Below are 17355 nucleotides of genomic sequence, written 5' to 3' on the forward strand. Positions count from 1 at the left end.
GCTTTTGATGGGCACATTAATAGACCACATATGGCTGAACAAAGAATGTCTGAGCTTGAGAATCTGCAATAGTAACTCTCAAAACTGAAAGGCAAAGAGAAAAAAGACTGTGGGAAAAAAACCCAGAAAGAATATCCCAGAAGTGTGAGACAAATACAAAAACTGTAACATACGCAAAAGAAGAATAGAGAAAGGGACAAGAGAAATATCTGAAAAAAAAGGAGTCTTGAGATTAAGAAAAAGTTTGAGAATCACTACTTTAAACATTTTCGAGAAAACATACAACTGTATTTATTTTCCAATCTTTTGACACAGAGAGAGGATATTTTCTTGTGTGTGAGTCCACTAATTGGACTCTTAAATAAATCACACCCATGGCACATTGTCTACAATTTTCAATTTAAATTTCTTAAAGCAGAGTAAGAATTTGAAGATTTTTGCAGAAGAATTGTGATGCAGGATCTGTCTCGATTTTAACAATTTTCTCCCTGACATCTAATATGACAGCAATTTATTTTACTATGAATCTATCCGAAGCATTCAACTTAATTTTCATAAAGACAACACTTTCCACTCTCTTTTTAGGTCAGTTTGTGTAATTTAAATTAACTTAATACCACTACAAGATTAACAATTGGCTTGTGTAACTCCCAGCTACAGGGAGCAGGCATTTTGGGCAGCCAGGAACCTGACATGGGTGCTGGTCCCCACATTTTGCAGTGGGAATGGAGAGTATAAGTTAATCTCGGTAGCCAGGTAAAGGGAGATTGATTAAAAGCATTTTGCAAAACGTGGAAACCACTATTAATATTAGTGCCCGACTATTAACTCAAACCCTCCTTGCCCACTAATCCATAATCCTCAATTATAAGAAAGACTTCTTATTTTCATCCTTATCTTCAGTAACCATCACAGTGGGGATAACTTGGGGAATATTTTGATACCAAGTCTAAACAACCCTTCAGTCCCCAGTCCCCTATGCTAGTTTAAATATCCTCTCCTTTGTATCTCCTCTGTTTTTTTATTGTTGTTTTTGTTTTGTTTTGTCTTATTTCATTTTCTTTCTCTTTCTTGGTTTTAAAACCCTGCCCTTTGCTCAACCTTTCTCTTTATCCCTGATCTGTCCCTAAGCCCTGCAATGTCTTCTGCTGACAGGTCTCTTACACTGGACCCCCCTCATGCCCTTTTCCCTGACTTTCTTCCTCTGACTCTTCCCTGTCCCCAGGCTCTCATATAAGTTAAGGGCACTTGGCAATTATCTCACAGAATGTAGCTGTCACCAGGAACTTTCTGGAGGCCAGAGGCCCTATCCTTGTCATTTCGCTCTCTTTCTAGCATCTGGTGCTGGCCCATGGCACATGTCCCTTGCTTCCTGATTTCAAGGGCAGGGGCCAGGGCTGGTCAGCTCTGGATGTGTGCTGAGGGGCTGCAGGGGAGGCCATGCTCAGGGCACATGTAGATGACCAGTGTGTCTGTCTCAGCAGAGGCAAAGTTTTTCCCTCTTGTTTTGACAGTTAGGGTTGCAAAGGCAAGTGGCACAGCCTCCTCAGACAGACATAACATTGTGGCCAAAGCATGGTCAGAACTTAGTTATTGCCTCTACTTGCAGGAATGCCAACAAGGACAGGATAAAAACTTTTTAATCCAAGGAACATTTCTTTTTTTTTTTTTTTTTTTTTTTTTTGAGACGGAGTCTCGCTCTGTCGCCCAGGCTGGAGTGCAGTGGCGTGATCTCGGCTCACTGCAAGCTCCGCCTCCCGGGTTCAGGAATCCAAGGAACATTTCTTTGCAGCGAGAGTTAAGATTTACATAGAGCTGTCCGCAACTTGTATAATTGTCTGTGGGACGCACACCCTAAACTCCTGTGAGGCCCTTCACCAAACTTTAAATTGCTTCTGGGATTAAAACTGGCTCCCAAACAACCAAGGCTCTAAACTGCTCCATGGCTCCCTGATAGAATCTCTGGAGAGCAGGTCTGGGTGAAGGCACAGGGTGCCCGCCCTGAGCATGCAGGCAGGGCATGACTGCAGAATCAGCGGGAAGCAGCTCCTCGAGCTGTGCTTCCTCTTGGCATCTCACCAGGCATGGAGGTGAGGAAAGTTAGCAGGAAAGTTAGCAGCTAGAGCCCCTTCAGCTATGGCCAACCCCACATTCCCTTTACCTTGCTGTGAAATTTGAAGAAATTGTTTAGTTCCAAGACAGCTAAATAGAATTTGCTATATGCTTCCAGGCACAGCCCCAACCGATGGGGCTAGCTGGAGATGGTCAATGTGGGCAGCTGGAGATGGTCAATGTGGGCAGCTGGAACAATCACTTCTCAAGCCTGGAGACCTTCCAGCATCATCCCCTGCTATGAGACCTTTTGTCCAGGTAAGTGCCTGTCTCCATCATGGACTTATCTCCACACTGGATGTAGACTGGGTTCTCTCTGTGGCTAAACCTTCCTCAGGTAGGTGAGCAGAAGAGCAAAGGTTGTGAGTGGGAACTTGGCCATAGCTTCCATAGGGTCTTTTATAAGGGAAAGGGAGCAGGCATGTTCTGGGAGTCTAGGCCTGTGTGGGGATGGGGCAGAGTAGGGGGAAGAATGGGGGATAACATTAGAAGGAAGCTTCTGCCCAGTGTAAGGAAAACCTTTCTAGCAATGGAGGCCATCCGACAAAGGAATGGGAGGTATGAGCTCTACCTACCTTAAGGTGTTCCAAACAAAAATTGGAAAATTGTGTTGCATGGAAGGTATTCGTGCAATGGAGGGAAGCGAGACAAGACCAGTTACTTTACAATATCTCCGCCAAGTCTAAGATTTTCCAGTCAGCAGTGCTAGTAACTCTAAAGACGGATCTCTTTTCCCCACATATTCCTGATGTTCAGTCAATCTCCTCTGATAACTGCATGAGGATGGCTTCAAACTGGGCCCAGTTTCTCCCACCAGATCTTTCGCAGCCAGCAACAGTGTGATAGTTACAGATGGAATGTGTGGCTCCCAGGGACACCATCCACCCCCACCCAAGCCCTGACATGAGGCAGAGATCTCGGAGAAAGGTGTGATACCTCTACTCTTCATGAATATCCTAGGGAGAGAGAGGATAATCAAGACTTCATAGTCGATTCTTTAGTGCTTGGTAGTTCTACTCTGGCACAAATGGACCAGCAAGGATCTAATCAGAGTGGTAAGGGAAGGAGCCTTGGGGAGAAGGTGAGGAGCCACCTGGCCCTGTCCTTGCTGCCTGTGCTCCTTTCTGAGCCTCAGCTTCCTCATCTTAACATGAGAAGTCAAGGCTTGAGGTTTTCTTTCTTTCTTTTTTTTTTTTCTTTTTGAGACAGAGTCTCGCTCTGTCACCCAGGCTGGAGTGCAGTGGCACGATCTTGGCTCACTGCAAGCTCCACCTCCTGGGTTCACGTGATTCTCCTGCCTCAGCCACTCCAGTAGCTGGGACCACATGCGCCCGCCACCATGCCTGGCTAATTTTTTTGTATTTTTAGTAGAAACGGGGTTTCACCGTATTAGCCAGGATGGTCTCAATCTCCTGACCTCATGATCTGCCCACCTCGGCCTCCCAAAGTGCTGGGATTACAAGCATGAGCCACTGCGCCCAGCCAAGGCTTGTTTTCTCTAGTGTGCTGGATCTATAGGTCTGCGGTGCCATTTTCAGCCTCCTTTGAGCGATCCCTCTGTAAGCCTGGGTGGAATTGTCTGCTCTTCCGTGGAGAAACCATTACCATGACATTGCAGTGGTTTAATGGTCAGCTTGGATATAGAAAGCCCTGAGTTACGAGCTGTGACATAAAACTGCTCCCAAAGCACAGAATCTACCCACAAACTCACACTGGGAGGCATGAGGGACACTTGTCCTTGGATTCTATTCCTGCTCCTTCATGGGTCTGGAGCAGACTGGGAAACAGCAGTACTGGGAACAAAGGCTGGTTAGAGGGGATATGGAAGTGCTTCTGTTAGTGTCTCCAAGCTCTCTTGCTCAGAAACTCCTCATTGACAGGGCAGCCAAGGGAGATCCCCAACCAAACTCACGAGAAATGAACTAGAAACCAGGAATCAAGTAACAAATGTAAATGCTGGATAGACCCTAGTTTTCCCCATCTCTGCTCATCACATACTCCCTGGGAAGGACTGTATTTGGAGCTGAATTATCATCAGAGAATTAGAGCCAGGGGAGTGGGTGGGGTGATGTCAGTGGCCAGCATCACTGAGTGTGACAGCCTGAAGCCTCCAAGGACACTGCAGGGACAATTCAGGGACAAGCAGGGCTGGCCAGAGGAGCCCACTTCCCTGGTCAGTGTTGGAACCATGCAGCATGCCCTCAAAGGTCCTCTTTTATGGAGCTTATGCAGATCCTTCCTTGCATATCCATTCCTTCAAGTGTGTTAATACCACTGATCTGATGAAAATTCTTTCATTTATCATGGTTTGATTAGATTTCCAGGGTCTGCTTCTCCTACTTTTGATCTGACATGTCCTGACTTTTAAGGTAACTTCAGTAGGCAGTGAATTTTATCTGTTAGCTGCTGATATTACAGTTTGGCATCTCAAAGGGTAAATTTGATTATATGTTCTAGAAGCGTCTCATTATAAATACCACATACTGATCTTTATAAACATGTTTGCTGTTCTCAGTTTCCCTAAATGGGGAAGAGAGAATTTAAAATGGAAGTGGCCAACCAATCCATTGTGGCAGAATTTGTCTTGCTCGGCCTGTCAGATCAGCCAAGGCTGGAGAAAACATTCTTTGTGCTCATCCTGCTGATGTACCTGGTGATCCTGCTGGGCAACGGGGTCCTCATTCTGGTGACTGTGTCCGACTCCCACCTACACATGCCCATGTACTTCTTCCTCGGGAACCTCTCTTTCCTGGACATCTGCTACACAACCTCCTCCATTCCTCTGGTCCTGGACGGTTTCCTCACTCCCAGGAAAACCATCTCCTTCTCAGGCTGTGCAGTGCAGATGTTCCTCTCCTTTGCCATGGGAGCCACAGAGTGTGTGCTCCTGGGCATGATGGCGTTTGATCGCTATGTGGCCATCTGCAACCCCCTTAGGTACCCAGTAGTCATGAGCAAGGCTGCCTATGTGCCCATGGCTGCCAGCTCCTGGGTGGCTGGTGGAGCCAACTCCTTGGTGCAGATCTCTCTTGCAGTACAGTTACCCTTCTGTGGGGATAACATCGTTAATCATTTCACCTGTGAGATCCTGGCAGTTCTGAAGTTGGCCTGTGCTGACATCTCCATCAATGTGATCAGCATGGGGGTGGCCAACGTGATCTTCCTGGGGGTCCCAGTCCTGTTCATCTTTGTCTCCTACATCTTCATACTCACCACCATCCTGAGGATCCCCTCAGCTGAGGGACGGCGAAAGGCCTTCTCCACTTGCTCTGCACATCTTACTGTAGTGGTGATTTTCTATGGGACTATTCTTTTCATGTATGCAAAGCCCAAGTCTAAGGACCCCCTGGGGGCCGACAAACAGGGTGTTTCAGACAAGCTCATCTCCCTCTTTTATGGAGTGTTGATCCCCATGCTCAACCCCATCATCTACAGCCTGAGGAACAAGGACGTGAAGGCTGCTGTGAGGAGCCTGGTAAGTCAGAAATGCTTCACCCAGCGATAGTGAGAGGAAGCGGTGTGTCTTTTGGTTCTGTTTACACAAGGGTCTACTCAGTAAGCACAGACTTGCTTAATGGTCCCACACAACAGTTTCCAAACTGATGTTCATTGAGATGGGGCTTTCTTCGTGATGGAAGATGGAACACTAACTCTTTAGAATGTGCTAAATTACCTAGAACCGAGAATAAGTGACTATTAAATTTTCTTTGTATTTTTATTCTGAAAAAATAAGCAATAAAAATTAGAACTTTGTAAAACAAACACTTATTTCTTTGTTCATGTGCAGACCAGTTTCAATTTGTATGTGACAATTACGTTGTTTTCTGTTGTATTGTGTAATGGGGAGCATGACAGTGAGGAAAAGTCACTTTTTTTTTGAGAAAACCATTTTTATTATCATCACCACCCAGGTTATCTGTGCTAAGTTATGTGCCAAATGGCCAGATCTTCTAAAGAACAGCTACATAACATTTCTTTCATGTTTCAAGAGATGAAAATAAGTGTACAAGATTAAGTACAAAAGTACACAAGACAGTAGACACGAAAAAGATCCATGTGTGAGATTTTTATCCCACCTACAGCTTTTATGTATTGAAAAGTAGAATTCATGATCTAAAAAATATTGTCCTTCTATAGTCCTGTCAAGTTTAGTGTAAGTGGGTTTAACCTGATTACAACACTAACACCAGTGTCACTTATCTGATATTTATAAAAATTCATATGTTTCAATAAATGAAAGTCAGTGTAACACCCATGCAAGCTAGAATGCTAGCTGTTTGGTGAACAAGGACCTGATATCAGAACAAGAAGTATATAAAGTCCCAAACTTTAAAGTATGATCTTTTTCAAACTGCATCCATTCCTCACATTGAAGATGTGAAACCCAAACCCATTCCTCTTTGTGTGTGGATTTGTGATCTTGCCTTTTCATACGGAGCATCTAAACTTCTAAATACTTCTTCCTATTGCTTCAGAGTCTTGTAACTTTCTTCATCAACTGAGCTACATCGAGCTTCATCTTCACTCTTAATACCCATCAATTTCCTAAATTTGACATTTTGGTCCTTGTTTCCAAAATTCAATTTTTCGCGTATTTCAGCAGATTAAGATTTGTCCTCTTCTTTCTTGCCCTGCCAAAGCATTTTCCTTTTTTTCTCTTGTTCAGCAAATTTCAATGGATTCACATGGAAATTCTGCTGGGTTATAGTAGCTAGGTACAGCTATTCCTGTCTCTGCCAAAGCTTTAGCTTGCAGGGCTGCCATTTGAGCTGTCATGGCTATCTGAGGTATTACTTGCATTCCTGATGCCAACAGGGCAGCAACATTGAGAACAGAACCCCCAGTAGCTGCAGCTGCTGCAGTTATTTCTTGTTGTTTTTGTTTTTCAACCATTTTCTTGTATCGCTGTTCTTATAATTTCTTTGCCCTTTCCAACCTCCTAGCTAAAGCTTCTTGTGTGTCTATTGCTGTGTTTCTGCTTCTGAAGGGAAGTGGACTCGGAGTCCAGCTTTAACTTCTGCTAAATCTTCTCGGTTTTTCAATTCTCTTTTTTCTATCTCGACTCCTACTCTTTGTTCTACTCCTGCTTCTAGTCCTATGCCTGTGTCTCGATCTTGAGCAGGAATGAGATCTGATATGCCCTTTTCTTTCCCTGCTTCTGGATCTTGATTTCTTCCCCTCTCTGCTTCTAGGTTGAGACTTCTTCCACTCCCCACTCCTGGATCGAGACTTCTGCTCCAGCCTGCTTCTACTACAATGGCGTCTTTCACGAGACCTAGATCTTGAGTGACTTCTGCCTCTTGATGACTTTCATTTTTTGCATTTGTGCTTGTCCTCACTATTTTCAGATTAATTTAGTTGCTCTCTTTCTTTATCAGAGGAATGTTCTTTGTCATTATGTTCCTCAGATTTGTGTTTCTTAGAGGATTTTTCTTTGGATTCATGTCTTCTTGCCTCTTTGCTTCTGTTCCAGCTCCTGTGTTTTCTTCCTTTATTACTTGACTTTCATTTTCTTTCTCTTGACCTTGATCGTGATCTTGAATAATGATGTTTTGAGGCTCCAGGAGGAACAGATACATCTGACTACTCTTTTTTCTTATCTCTATCTGGTGATGTCCTTTGTGGGGTTAGTCCATCTCATTCTGTATCACTAGCTGCCACAGTTCAGAGTCCTGGCCGCTAGGGCCGCACCTCCACTTGCTGCTTTCAGCAGTTGGAAAAGTCACTTCTTAATTGGCATCCAAATTGAAAACCAATCTGCTATTTTAGAAAATTGCCAATATCAAGATGCATCCTGAATGACATCATTTAACCCCTCTTTGACTATAGGAGCTCAGAGTGTTGTCTGTTTAATTATTTCCTGCTTAATATCCTAGAGAAAATTTTGGGTAACTCTTTTTCCTCTTAATATACATAGAGCATGTCTATTTTCTACCCAAAGTCACTGAAGAGTTTGCTGCAACACCACCAAACTAGATAATACAGCCCAAGAAGAGAATCTTTAGCAGTCTTCCTCTAGATAAATCATTACTACAATATGAAGTTTATATTCACAGTCCATTTCATTTCTTTATGATTTTAGATTGGATGCTGGCAATAATTTCCAAGCCTACTAATAATTACCCTTCTGGCTAAGAGCATAGACTTTGCAACCAGACTAACATGGAGTACCTCTGCCTGCACACTTCAGACCTGTTTAGAAAGAACTATTTAATCTTGTGAACCCTTAGTTTCCTCATTTGTAAGATGGAAATAATTAAACCAACTCCATAGAGGTGTTGTGAAGATCAGTATGTGTATATGTTAAAAATGCATAGCGGGATGGGGCGCCCAAGATGGCCGAATAGGAACAGCTCCAGCCTCCAGCTCCCAGCGTGAGCAACACAGAATATGGGTGATTTCTACATTTTCAACTGAGGTACTGGGTTAATCTCACTGGGGTGTGTTGGACAGTCAGTGCTGGTCAGTGGGTGCAGCCTGACCAGTGAGACCTGAAGCAGGGCAAGGCATCGCCTCACCTGGGAAGTGCAAGGGGGAAGGGAATTCCTTTTCCTAGCTAAAGGAAACTGAGACACACAACACCTGGAAAATCGGGTAACTCCCACCCTAATACTGCGCTTTACCAAGGATCTTAGCAAACGGCACACCAGGAGATTATATCCCACACCTGGCCCAGAGGGTCCCACGCCCACGGAGCCTCCCTCATTGCTAGCACAGCAGTCTGAGATCTAACTGCAAGGTGGCAGCGAGTCTGGGGGAGGGGAGCCCGCCATTGCTGAGGCTTAAGTAGGTAAACAAAGCCTCCAGGAAACTTGAATTGGGTGGAGCCCACTGCAGCTCAAGGAGGCCTGCCTGCCTCTGTAGACTTCACCTCTGGGGAGAGGGCATAGTTAAACAAAAAGCAGCAGAAACCTCTGCAGATGTAAATATCCCTGTCTGACAGCTTTGAAGAGAGCAGTGGTTCTCCCAGCACAGAGGTTGAGATCCGAGAACGGACAGACTGCCTGCTCAAGTGGGTCCCTGACCCCTGAGTAGCCTAACTGGGAGACATCCCCTACTAGGTGCAGACCGACACCTCACACCTCACATGGCTGGGTACACCTCTGAGACGAAGCTTCCAGAGCAAGAATCAGACAGCAACATTCGCTGTTCAGCAATATTCTATCTTCTGCAGCCTCCGCTGCTGATACCCAGGCAAACAGCGTCTGGAGTGGACCTCAAGAAAACTCCAACAGACCTGCAGCTGAGGGTCCTGACTGTTAGAAGGAAAACTAACAAACAAAAAGGACACCCACACCAAAACCCCATCAGTACATCACCATCATAAAAGACCAAAGGCAGATAAAACCACAAAGATGGGGAAAAAGCAGTGCAGAAAAGCTGGAAATTCAAAAAATCAGAGTGCATCTCCCCCTCCAAAGGAATGCAGCTCTTCACCAGCAATAGAACAAAGCTGGATGGAGAATGACTTTCACGAGTTAAGAGAAGAAGGCTTCAGTCGATCAAACTTCTCAGAGCTAACAGAGGAACTACATACCCAGTGCAAAGAAACTAAAAGCCTTGAAAAAAGAATGGATGAATGGATAACTAGAATAATCAATGCAGAGAAGACCATAAACGAGCTGACGGAGATGAAAACCATGACACAAGAACTACGTGACAAATGCACAAGCTTCAGTAACCAACTTGATCAACTGGAAGAAAGAGTATCAGCAATTGAAGATCAAATGAATGAAATGAAGCAAGAAGAGAAGTGTAGAGAAAAAAGAGTAAAAAGAAATGAACAAAGCCTCCAAGAAATATAAGATTATGTGAAAAGACCAAAACTACATCTGATTGGTGTGCCTGAAAGTGACAGGGAAAATGGAACCAAGTTGGAAAACACTCTGCAGGATATCATCCAGGAGAACTTCCCCAACCTAGTAAGGCAGGCGAACATTCAAATCCAGGAAATACAGAGAATGCCACAAAGATATTCCTTGAGAAGAGCAACTCCAAGACAAATAATTGTCAGATTCACCAAAGTTGAAATGAAGGAAAAAATGTTCAGGGCAGCCAGACAGAAAAGTTGGGTTACCCACAAAGAGAAACCCATCTGACTAACAGCAGATCTCTCGGCAGAAACTCTACAAGCCAGAAGAGAGTTGGGGCCAATATTCAACATTCTTAAAGAAAAGAATTTTCAACCCAGAATTTCATATCCAGCCAAACTAAGTTTCATAAGTGAAGGAGAAATAAAATCCTTTACAGACAAGCAAATGCTTAGAGATTTTGTCATCACCAGGCCTGCCCTACAAGAGATCCTGAAGGAAGCACTAAACATGGAAAGGAACAACAGGTACCAGTCACTGCAAAAACATGCCAAAATGTAAAGTCCATCAATGCTAGGAAGAAACTGCATCAACTAACAAGCAAAATAACCAGCTAATATCATAATTACAGGATTAAGTTCACACATAATATTAACCTTAAATGTAAATGGACTAAATTGTCCAATTAAAAGACACAGACTGGCAAATTGGATAAAGAGTCAAGACCCATCAGTTTGCTGTATTCAGGAGATCCATCTCACATTCAGAGACACACATAGGCTCAAAATAAAGGGATGGAGGAAGATCTACCAAGCAAATGGAAAACAAAAAAAGCAGGAGTTGCAATCCTAGTCTCTGATAAAATAGACTTTAAACCATCAAAGATCAAAAGAGACAAAGAAGGCCATTATATAATGGTAAAGGGATCAATTAATCAGGAAGAGCTAGCTATCCTAAATATATGCACCCAATACAGGAGCATCCAGATTCATAAAGCAAGTCCTTAGAGACTTACAAAGAGACTTAGACTCCCATACAATAATAATGGGAGACTTTAACACCCCACTGTCAACATTAGACAGATCAATGAGACAGAAAGTTGACAAGGATATCCAGGAATTGAACTGAACTCTGCACCAAGTGGACCTAATAGACATCTACAGAACTCTCCACTCCAAATCAACAGAATATACATTGTTCTCAGCACCCCATTGCACTTATTCCAAAATTGACCACGTAGTTGGAAGTAAAGCACTCCTCAGCAAATGTAAAAGAACAGAAATTATAACAAACTGTCTCTCAGAGCACAGTGCAATCAAACTAGAACTCAGGACTAAGAAACTCAATCAAAACTGTTCAACTACATGGAAACTGAACAACCTGCTCCTGAATGACTACTGGGTACATAACGAAATGAAGGCAGAAATAAAGATGCTCTTTGAAACCAATGAGAACAAAGATACAACATACCAGAATCTGTGGGATACATTTAAAGCAGTGTGTAGGGGGAAATTTATAGCACTAAATGCCCACAAGAGAAAGCAGGAAAGATCTAAAATTGACACCCTAACATCACAATTAAAAGAACTAGAGAAGCAAGAGCAAACACATTCAAAAGCTAGCAGAAGGCAAGAAATAACTAAGATCAGAGCAGAACTGAAGGAGATAGAGACACCAAAAACCCTCCAAAAAATCAATGAATCCAGGAGCTGGTTTTTTGAAAAGATCAAAAAAATTGATAGACCACTAGCAAGACTAATAAAGAAGAAAAGAGAGAAGAATCAAATAGACACAATAAAAAATGATAAAGGGGATATCACCACCGACCCCACAGAAATACAAACTACCATCAGAGAATACTATAAACACCTCTATGCAAATAAACTAAAAAACCTAGAAGAAATGGATAATTTCCTGGACACTTACACTCTCCAAAGACTAAACCAGGAAGAAGTTAAATCCCTGAATAGACCAATAGCAGGCTCTGAAATTGAGGCAATAATTAATAGCCTAGCAACCAAAAAAAGTCCAGGACCAGACGAGTTCACAGCTGAATTCTACCAGAGGTACAAGGAGGAGCTGGTACCATTCCTTCTGAAACTATTCCAATCAATAGAAAAAGAGGGAATCCTCCCTAACTCATTTCATGAGACCAACATCATCCTGATACCAAAGCCTGGCAGAGACACAACAAAAAAAGAGAATTTAAGACCAATATCCCTTATGAACATCGATGCTAAACTCCTCAATAAAATACTGGCAAACCGAATCCAGCAGCACATCAAAAAGCTTATCCACCACGATCAAGTGGGCTTCATCCCTGGGATGCAAGGCTGGTTCAACATACACAAATCAATAAACGTAATCCAACATATAAACAGAACCAAAGACAAAAACCACATGATTATCTCAATAGATACAGAAAAGGCCTTTGACAAAATTCAACAGCCCTTCATGCTAAAAACTCTCAATAAATTCGGTATTGATGGAACATATCTCAAAATAATAAGAGCTATTTATGACAAACCCACAGCCAATATCATACTGAATGGGCAAAAACTGGAAACATTCCCTTTGAAAACTGGCACAAGACAGGGGTGCCCTCTCTCACCACTCCTATTCAACATAGTGTTGGAAGTTCTGGCTAGGGCAATCAGGCAAGAGAAAGAAATAAAGGGTATTCAGTTAGGAAAAGAAGAAGTCAAATTGTCCCTGTTTGCAGATGACATGATTGTATATTTAGAAAATCCCATCGTCTCAGCCCCAAATCTCCTTAAGCTGAGAAGCAACTTCAGTAAAGTCTCAGGATACAAAATAAACATGCAAAAATCACAAGCATTCTTATACACCAGTAACAGACAAACAGAGAGCCAAATCATGAATGAACTCCCATTCACAATAGCTTCAAAGAGAATAAAATACCTAGGAATTCAACTTACAAGGGTTGTAAAGGACCTCTTCAAGGAGAACTACAGACCACTGCTCAGTGAAATAAAAGAGGACACAAACAAATGAAAGAACATACCATGCTCATGGATAGGAAGAATCAATATCGTGAAAATGGCCATACTGCCCAAGGTAATTTATAGATTCAATGTCATCCCCATTAAGCTACCAATGACTTTCTTCACAGAATTGGAAAAAACTGCTTTAAAGTTCATACGGAACCAAAAAAGAGCCTGCATTGCCAAGACAATCCTAAGCCAAAAGAACAAAGCTGGAGGCATCACGCTACCTGACTTCAAACTATACTACAAGGCTACAGTAACCAAAACAGCCTGGTACTGGTATCAAAACAGGGATATAGACCAATGGAACAGAACAGAGCCCTCAGAAATAATACCACACATTTACAGCCATCTGATCATTGACAAACCTGACAAAAACAAGAAATGGGGAAAGGATTCCCTATTTAATAAATGGTGCTGGGAAAATTGGCTAGCCATAAGTAGAAAGCTGAAACTGGATCCTTTCCTTACTCCTTATACGAAAATTAATTCAAGATGGATTACAGACTTAAATGTTAGACCTAAAACCATAAAAACCCTAGAAGAAAACCTAGGTAATACCATTCAGGACATAGGCATGGGCAAGGACTTCATGTCTAAAACACCAAAAGCAATGGCAACAAAAGCCAAAATTGACAAATGGGATCTAATTAAACTAAAGAGCTTCTGCACAGCAAAAGAAACTACCATCAGAGTGAACAGGCAACCTACAGAATGGGAGAACATTTTTGCAATCTACTCATCTGACAAAGGGCTAATATCCAGAACCTACAAAGAACTCAAACAAATTAAAAGAAAAAAACAAACAACCCCATCAAAAAGTGGGCAAAGGATATGAACAGACACTTCTCAAAAGAAGACATTCATACAGCCAACAGACACATGAAAAAATGCTCATCATCACTCGCCATCAGAGAAATGCAAATCGAAACCACAATGAGATACCATCTCACACCAGTTAGAATGCAATCATTAAAAAGGTCACGAAACAACAGGTGCTGGAGAGGATGTGGAGAAATAGGAACACTTTTACACTGTTGGTGGGACTGTAAACTAGTTTAATCATTGTGGAAGACAGTGTGGCAATTCCTCAAGGATCTAGAACTAGAAATACCATTTGACCCAGCCATCCCATTACTGGGTATATACCCAAAGGATTATAAATCATGCTGCTATAAAGACACATGCACACGTATGTTTATTGCAGCACTATTCACAATAGCAAAGACTTGGAATCAACCCAAATGTCCATGAGTGACAGACTGGATTAAGAAAATGTGGCACATATACACCATGGAATACTATGCAGCGATAAAAAAGGATGAGTTTGTGTCCTTTGTAGGGACATGGATGCAGCTGGAAACCATCATTCTCAGCAAACCACCACAAGACGGAAAACCAAACACTGCATGTTCTCACTCATAGGTGGGAATGGAACAATGAGATCACTTGGACACAGGAAGGGGAACATCACATACCAGGGCCTATTGTGAAGAGAGGGGAGGAGGGAGGGATAGCATTAGGAGATATACCTAATGTAAATGACGAGTTAATGGGTGCAGCACACCAACATGACACATGTATACATACGTAACAAACTTGCATGTTGTGCACATGTACCCTAGAACTTAAAGTATAACAATAAAAAAAAATGCACAGTGACTATCAAAAAGTAACCTTCCAATTAATACATTAACATTTTTATTATTAATGAAATATGTTAAACAACTCCCCAAAGGAAGCCTCATGACACTTGAAGACAGACTATAACACCACACTTAACTGAGTTAGTTCAGATTTATCACTGTAGCACATTCGGGGTGGCTTTCCAGTTTATGACCTAACCATCTGATTTCTCTGAGCATTTTCTCCAGCCATCCTTCTTCCCCATCCACAGAGCGAGTCACTCATGTTTGCTCTGAGTGACACTGACTCTCCCTAGAGCAATCAGATTCTTTCTGCCAGGTTTCGAGAATTGTCATTAGTACCAGGGAGTGAGTCATTGGATCCATAGCATGCAAACTTGGGAGCTGTGAGGTAATCATGTTTGACTATGTGGACTGGAGAGGTCAAGAGTAACCATGTCTGCAAAGAGAAAAGAGTAGCCAAAGAGAGAGAGAGGAGCAAAGTTGAGAGATGGTTAAGAGTATGGACTTTGCAGCCAGACTAACATGGAGTGCCTCTGCCTGTGTAACTTCAGGCCTGTTTTAAAAAAAAACTGTTTAATCTTGTGGACCCTTAGTTTAGAGAATCCTCATGTGTTCCTATTTTTTCATTTCCATTTTTCCTAAAACCTGGCTACATTCACATTCCTGAACTTTTGTTTCTAATGGACAACCCTTTATAGTGGATTCTGGTTTTTGCTAATGTAAATTAAGTTGCTTTCTTAGGAGGGGGAGCAACAAAAGTCACAACTAATATAATTACTATCTACTAGCTTACGTAAAATATATATTCCTTTTCATAAGCCTCATGCACACAGTACCACGTTATCATGCCTGGCACAAGTCTTGGAGAAATCAGTTCTGAAACAATTATTCTGGACTCAACATGTAGTGCTTCTTGTAATCAAAGACTCCCTTCCTGCTACTGGGACTTTGCCATTTGTGGTTTCTATCACCTGTAAATCTGGAACATGTCCAGGGATTGATGTTATTCAAGAGGTCTAGTGTTCAAGTCCCTGCCCTCCCAACATAATGTTACAGGATCATTGAGGTGTTGCTTCACCAGGCAGCAACCTCTGTGGCCAGTGTTGCCTTTGCCCAAGTTTTGCTCAGGCCCACTGGGCCCACTTGGCCAGGCAGGCTGCACTCAGCTTACACTACCTGCCTGGATCCCCTGCCTGCCAGTGAGCCAAGTGGTGAGGGGTGAGCGAGCCGAGTGTAGGGTATGGCCTCTGCGTACATCCAGGCACGCTGACTGTGGCAGGGCAGACAGCTCCAGGTGCCAGCATGGGTGCCAGCTCCCTGCAAGTCTGCAGCTGACCAGGCATACTGCAAGCAGCTTCCATGGCTGGCATTGGGGAACATGGTGGTGCCTGGAAGCTTGAAGATGCCAGGAATCACAGAACCCTAAAAAGGGTGTCACAGCCCTGGCTTGGGGAGCTCCTAAGTCTGGGTTCCCTGAAGGGCTGCAGCTCTTCTCTCCTTCTTGTCATTTGCAATGTGGCAAGCAAGGGGCATGTTTCAGCCCCTCCATTTGGTGGGTCTTGAGTTCTTGTCCTGCACCCTGGAAGAATGAGCTACATGGACAAGTGAAAGGTGAGCAAGGTGAAGAGGGGCTTTATTGAGTGATATAACAGCTCAGAGGAGACTCACAGTGGATAGCTCCTCTCCACAGTGAGGGTGTCCTGACAAGTGTTCATCCTTCAGCATAGAGGAGACCCTGGAGTGGGTAGCTCCTCTCCATAGCCAGTTGTCCCGACATTTGCTCAGCTCTCAGCAGAGAAGAGACCCTGGAGTGGGTAGCTCCTCTCCACAGCTGGTCATCCCAACTTCTTCTCAGCTCTCAGAAGAGATGAGGCACTGGAGTGGGTAACTCCTCTCCACAGACAGGTCCTCCCATAGTCTCCTTGAGTCTGGCTGAGTCCTGGGTTTTTCTGGGCTTCAGAGGGGAGGAAGTGCATGCTGATTCGTCCATGGCTGGCTATGGCTGGGCCCAGAAAAAGCACCATAAGTTCCCATTCTGGTCTGTCAACCTGGCTCCCCAGTTTCAGGTTGTCCCTAACTTGAAGATGGGGCTTCACTGGGGACCTACCCTTTCTGCCCAGGAACATCTCTGGCTCCTGCCATTACCCAGGCTGTTTGTGCTGAGGGACGCCTGCAGGCAAGCCCTGAGCTGCTCTCAGTGCTCCCACCTCAGCCTCCATCCTATGCTCATTGGTGCCTCAAGTCCAGAGAGGTGGCAGGAAGCTGGCATGTTGGTGCTGCCCCAAGTGTGTACACACCCAGATGGGTCACAACAGCACCCTGGCTCAGCCTCAACTCTGCTCCAAGACTGGAGTGGGCACCAGCAGAGGAAAGAGGCCAGGTAGTGGGAGCACACACCTCTAAGCCAGTGGGGGACAGATGCCGGGGTCCACAGCAAAATAGGTGTAACTGTGAGCTCACAGTCCTTCAATATACTGCACCATCCAGAAGCAACTGGCCCAAGAGAGTGACATAATGGCCGTTTGATAGCACAGCTAAGCCACCAGCTTAGAAATAATGCCAGGTGAGAAGGGGGCACCTTCCTCCAGAATGCAGTATGTACTCTAAATCAGTGATCATTTTATGGTGCTGTGCCCCAAATAAGTAAAATACAGGGTGGTAGCAAGAGTCACTCTGATTACCATCACTTCCAGGGACCTATTTGGGAAATGTGTGCTTCCCATCCCTGCAACTCTATCTAGGCTTTGCAGGTCTAAGGGTCCTATTTCAGTTCCC

At 43.6% G+C, this 17355-nt stretch overlaps 2 protein-coding genes and 1 pseudogene across 3 annotated transcripts in view; 1 reads left to right on the forward strand and 2 right to left on the reverse strand.

The window, feature by feature from the left end:
* Positions 1-17355, reverse strand: part of LOC144334634 (olfactory receptor 13C7-like) — a 143846-nt gene that overhangs the window by 48874 nt on the left and 77617 nt on the right. The window lies entirely within an intron of this gene.
* Positions 4641-5664, forward strand: LOC694437 (olfactory receptor 13C7). The gene has a single exon (XM_015117591.3). It carries the CDS (start codon positions 4658-4660, stop codon positions 5615-5617), a length of 960 nt encoding a protein of 319 aa, XP_014973077.2. The 5' UTR covers positions 4641-4657; the 3' UTR covers positions 5618-5664.
* Positions 6370-15950, reverse strand: LOC106993725 (arginine/serine-rich coiled-coil protein 2 pseudogene; annotated as a pseudogene). The gene is made up of 2 exons (XR_013405133.1): positions 15836-15950; positions 6370-7450 (listed from the first exon to the last, which is right to left on the reverse strand). The product of XR_013405133.1 is annotated as an arginine/serine-rich coiled-coil protein 2 pseudogene (transcript).

This window comes from Macaca mulatta, chromosome 15 (genome assembly GCF_049350105.2).
Source record: "Macaca mulatta isolate MMU2019108-1 chromosome 15, T2T-MMU8v2.0, whole genome shotgun sequence".
Classification (NCBI taxonomy): Eukaryota; Metazoa; Chordata; class Mammalia; order Primates; family Cercopithecidae; genus Macaca; species Macaca mulatta.

Bases quoted from the DNA above. Each gene is read 5' to 3' on its own strand.
- LOC694437 (XM_015117591.3), top strand. From the start codon at position 4,658: ATGGAAGTGGCCAACCAATCCATTGTGGCAGAATTTGTCTTGCTCGGC.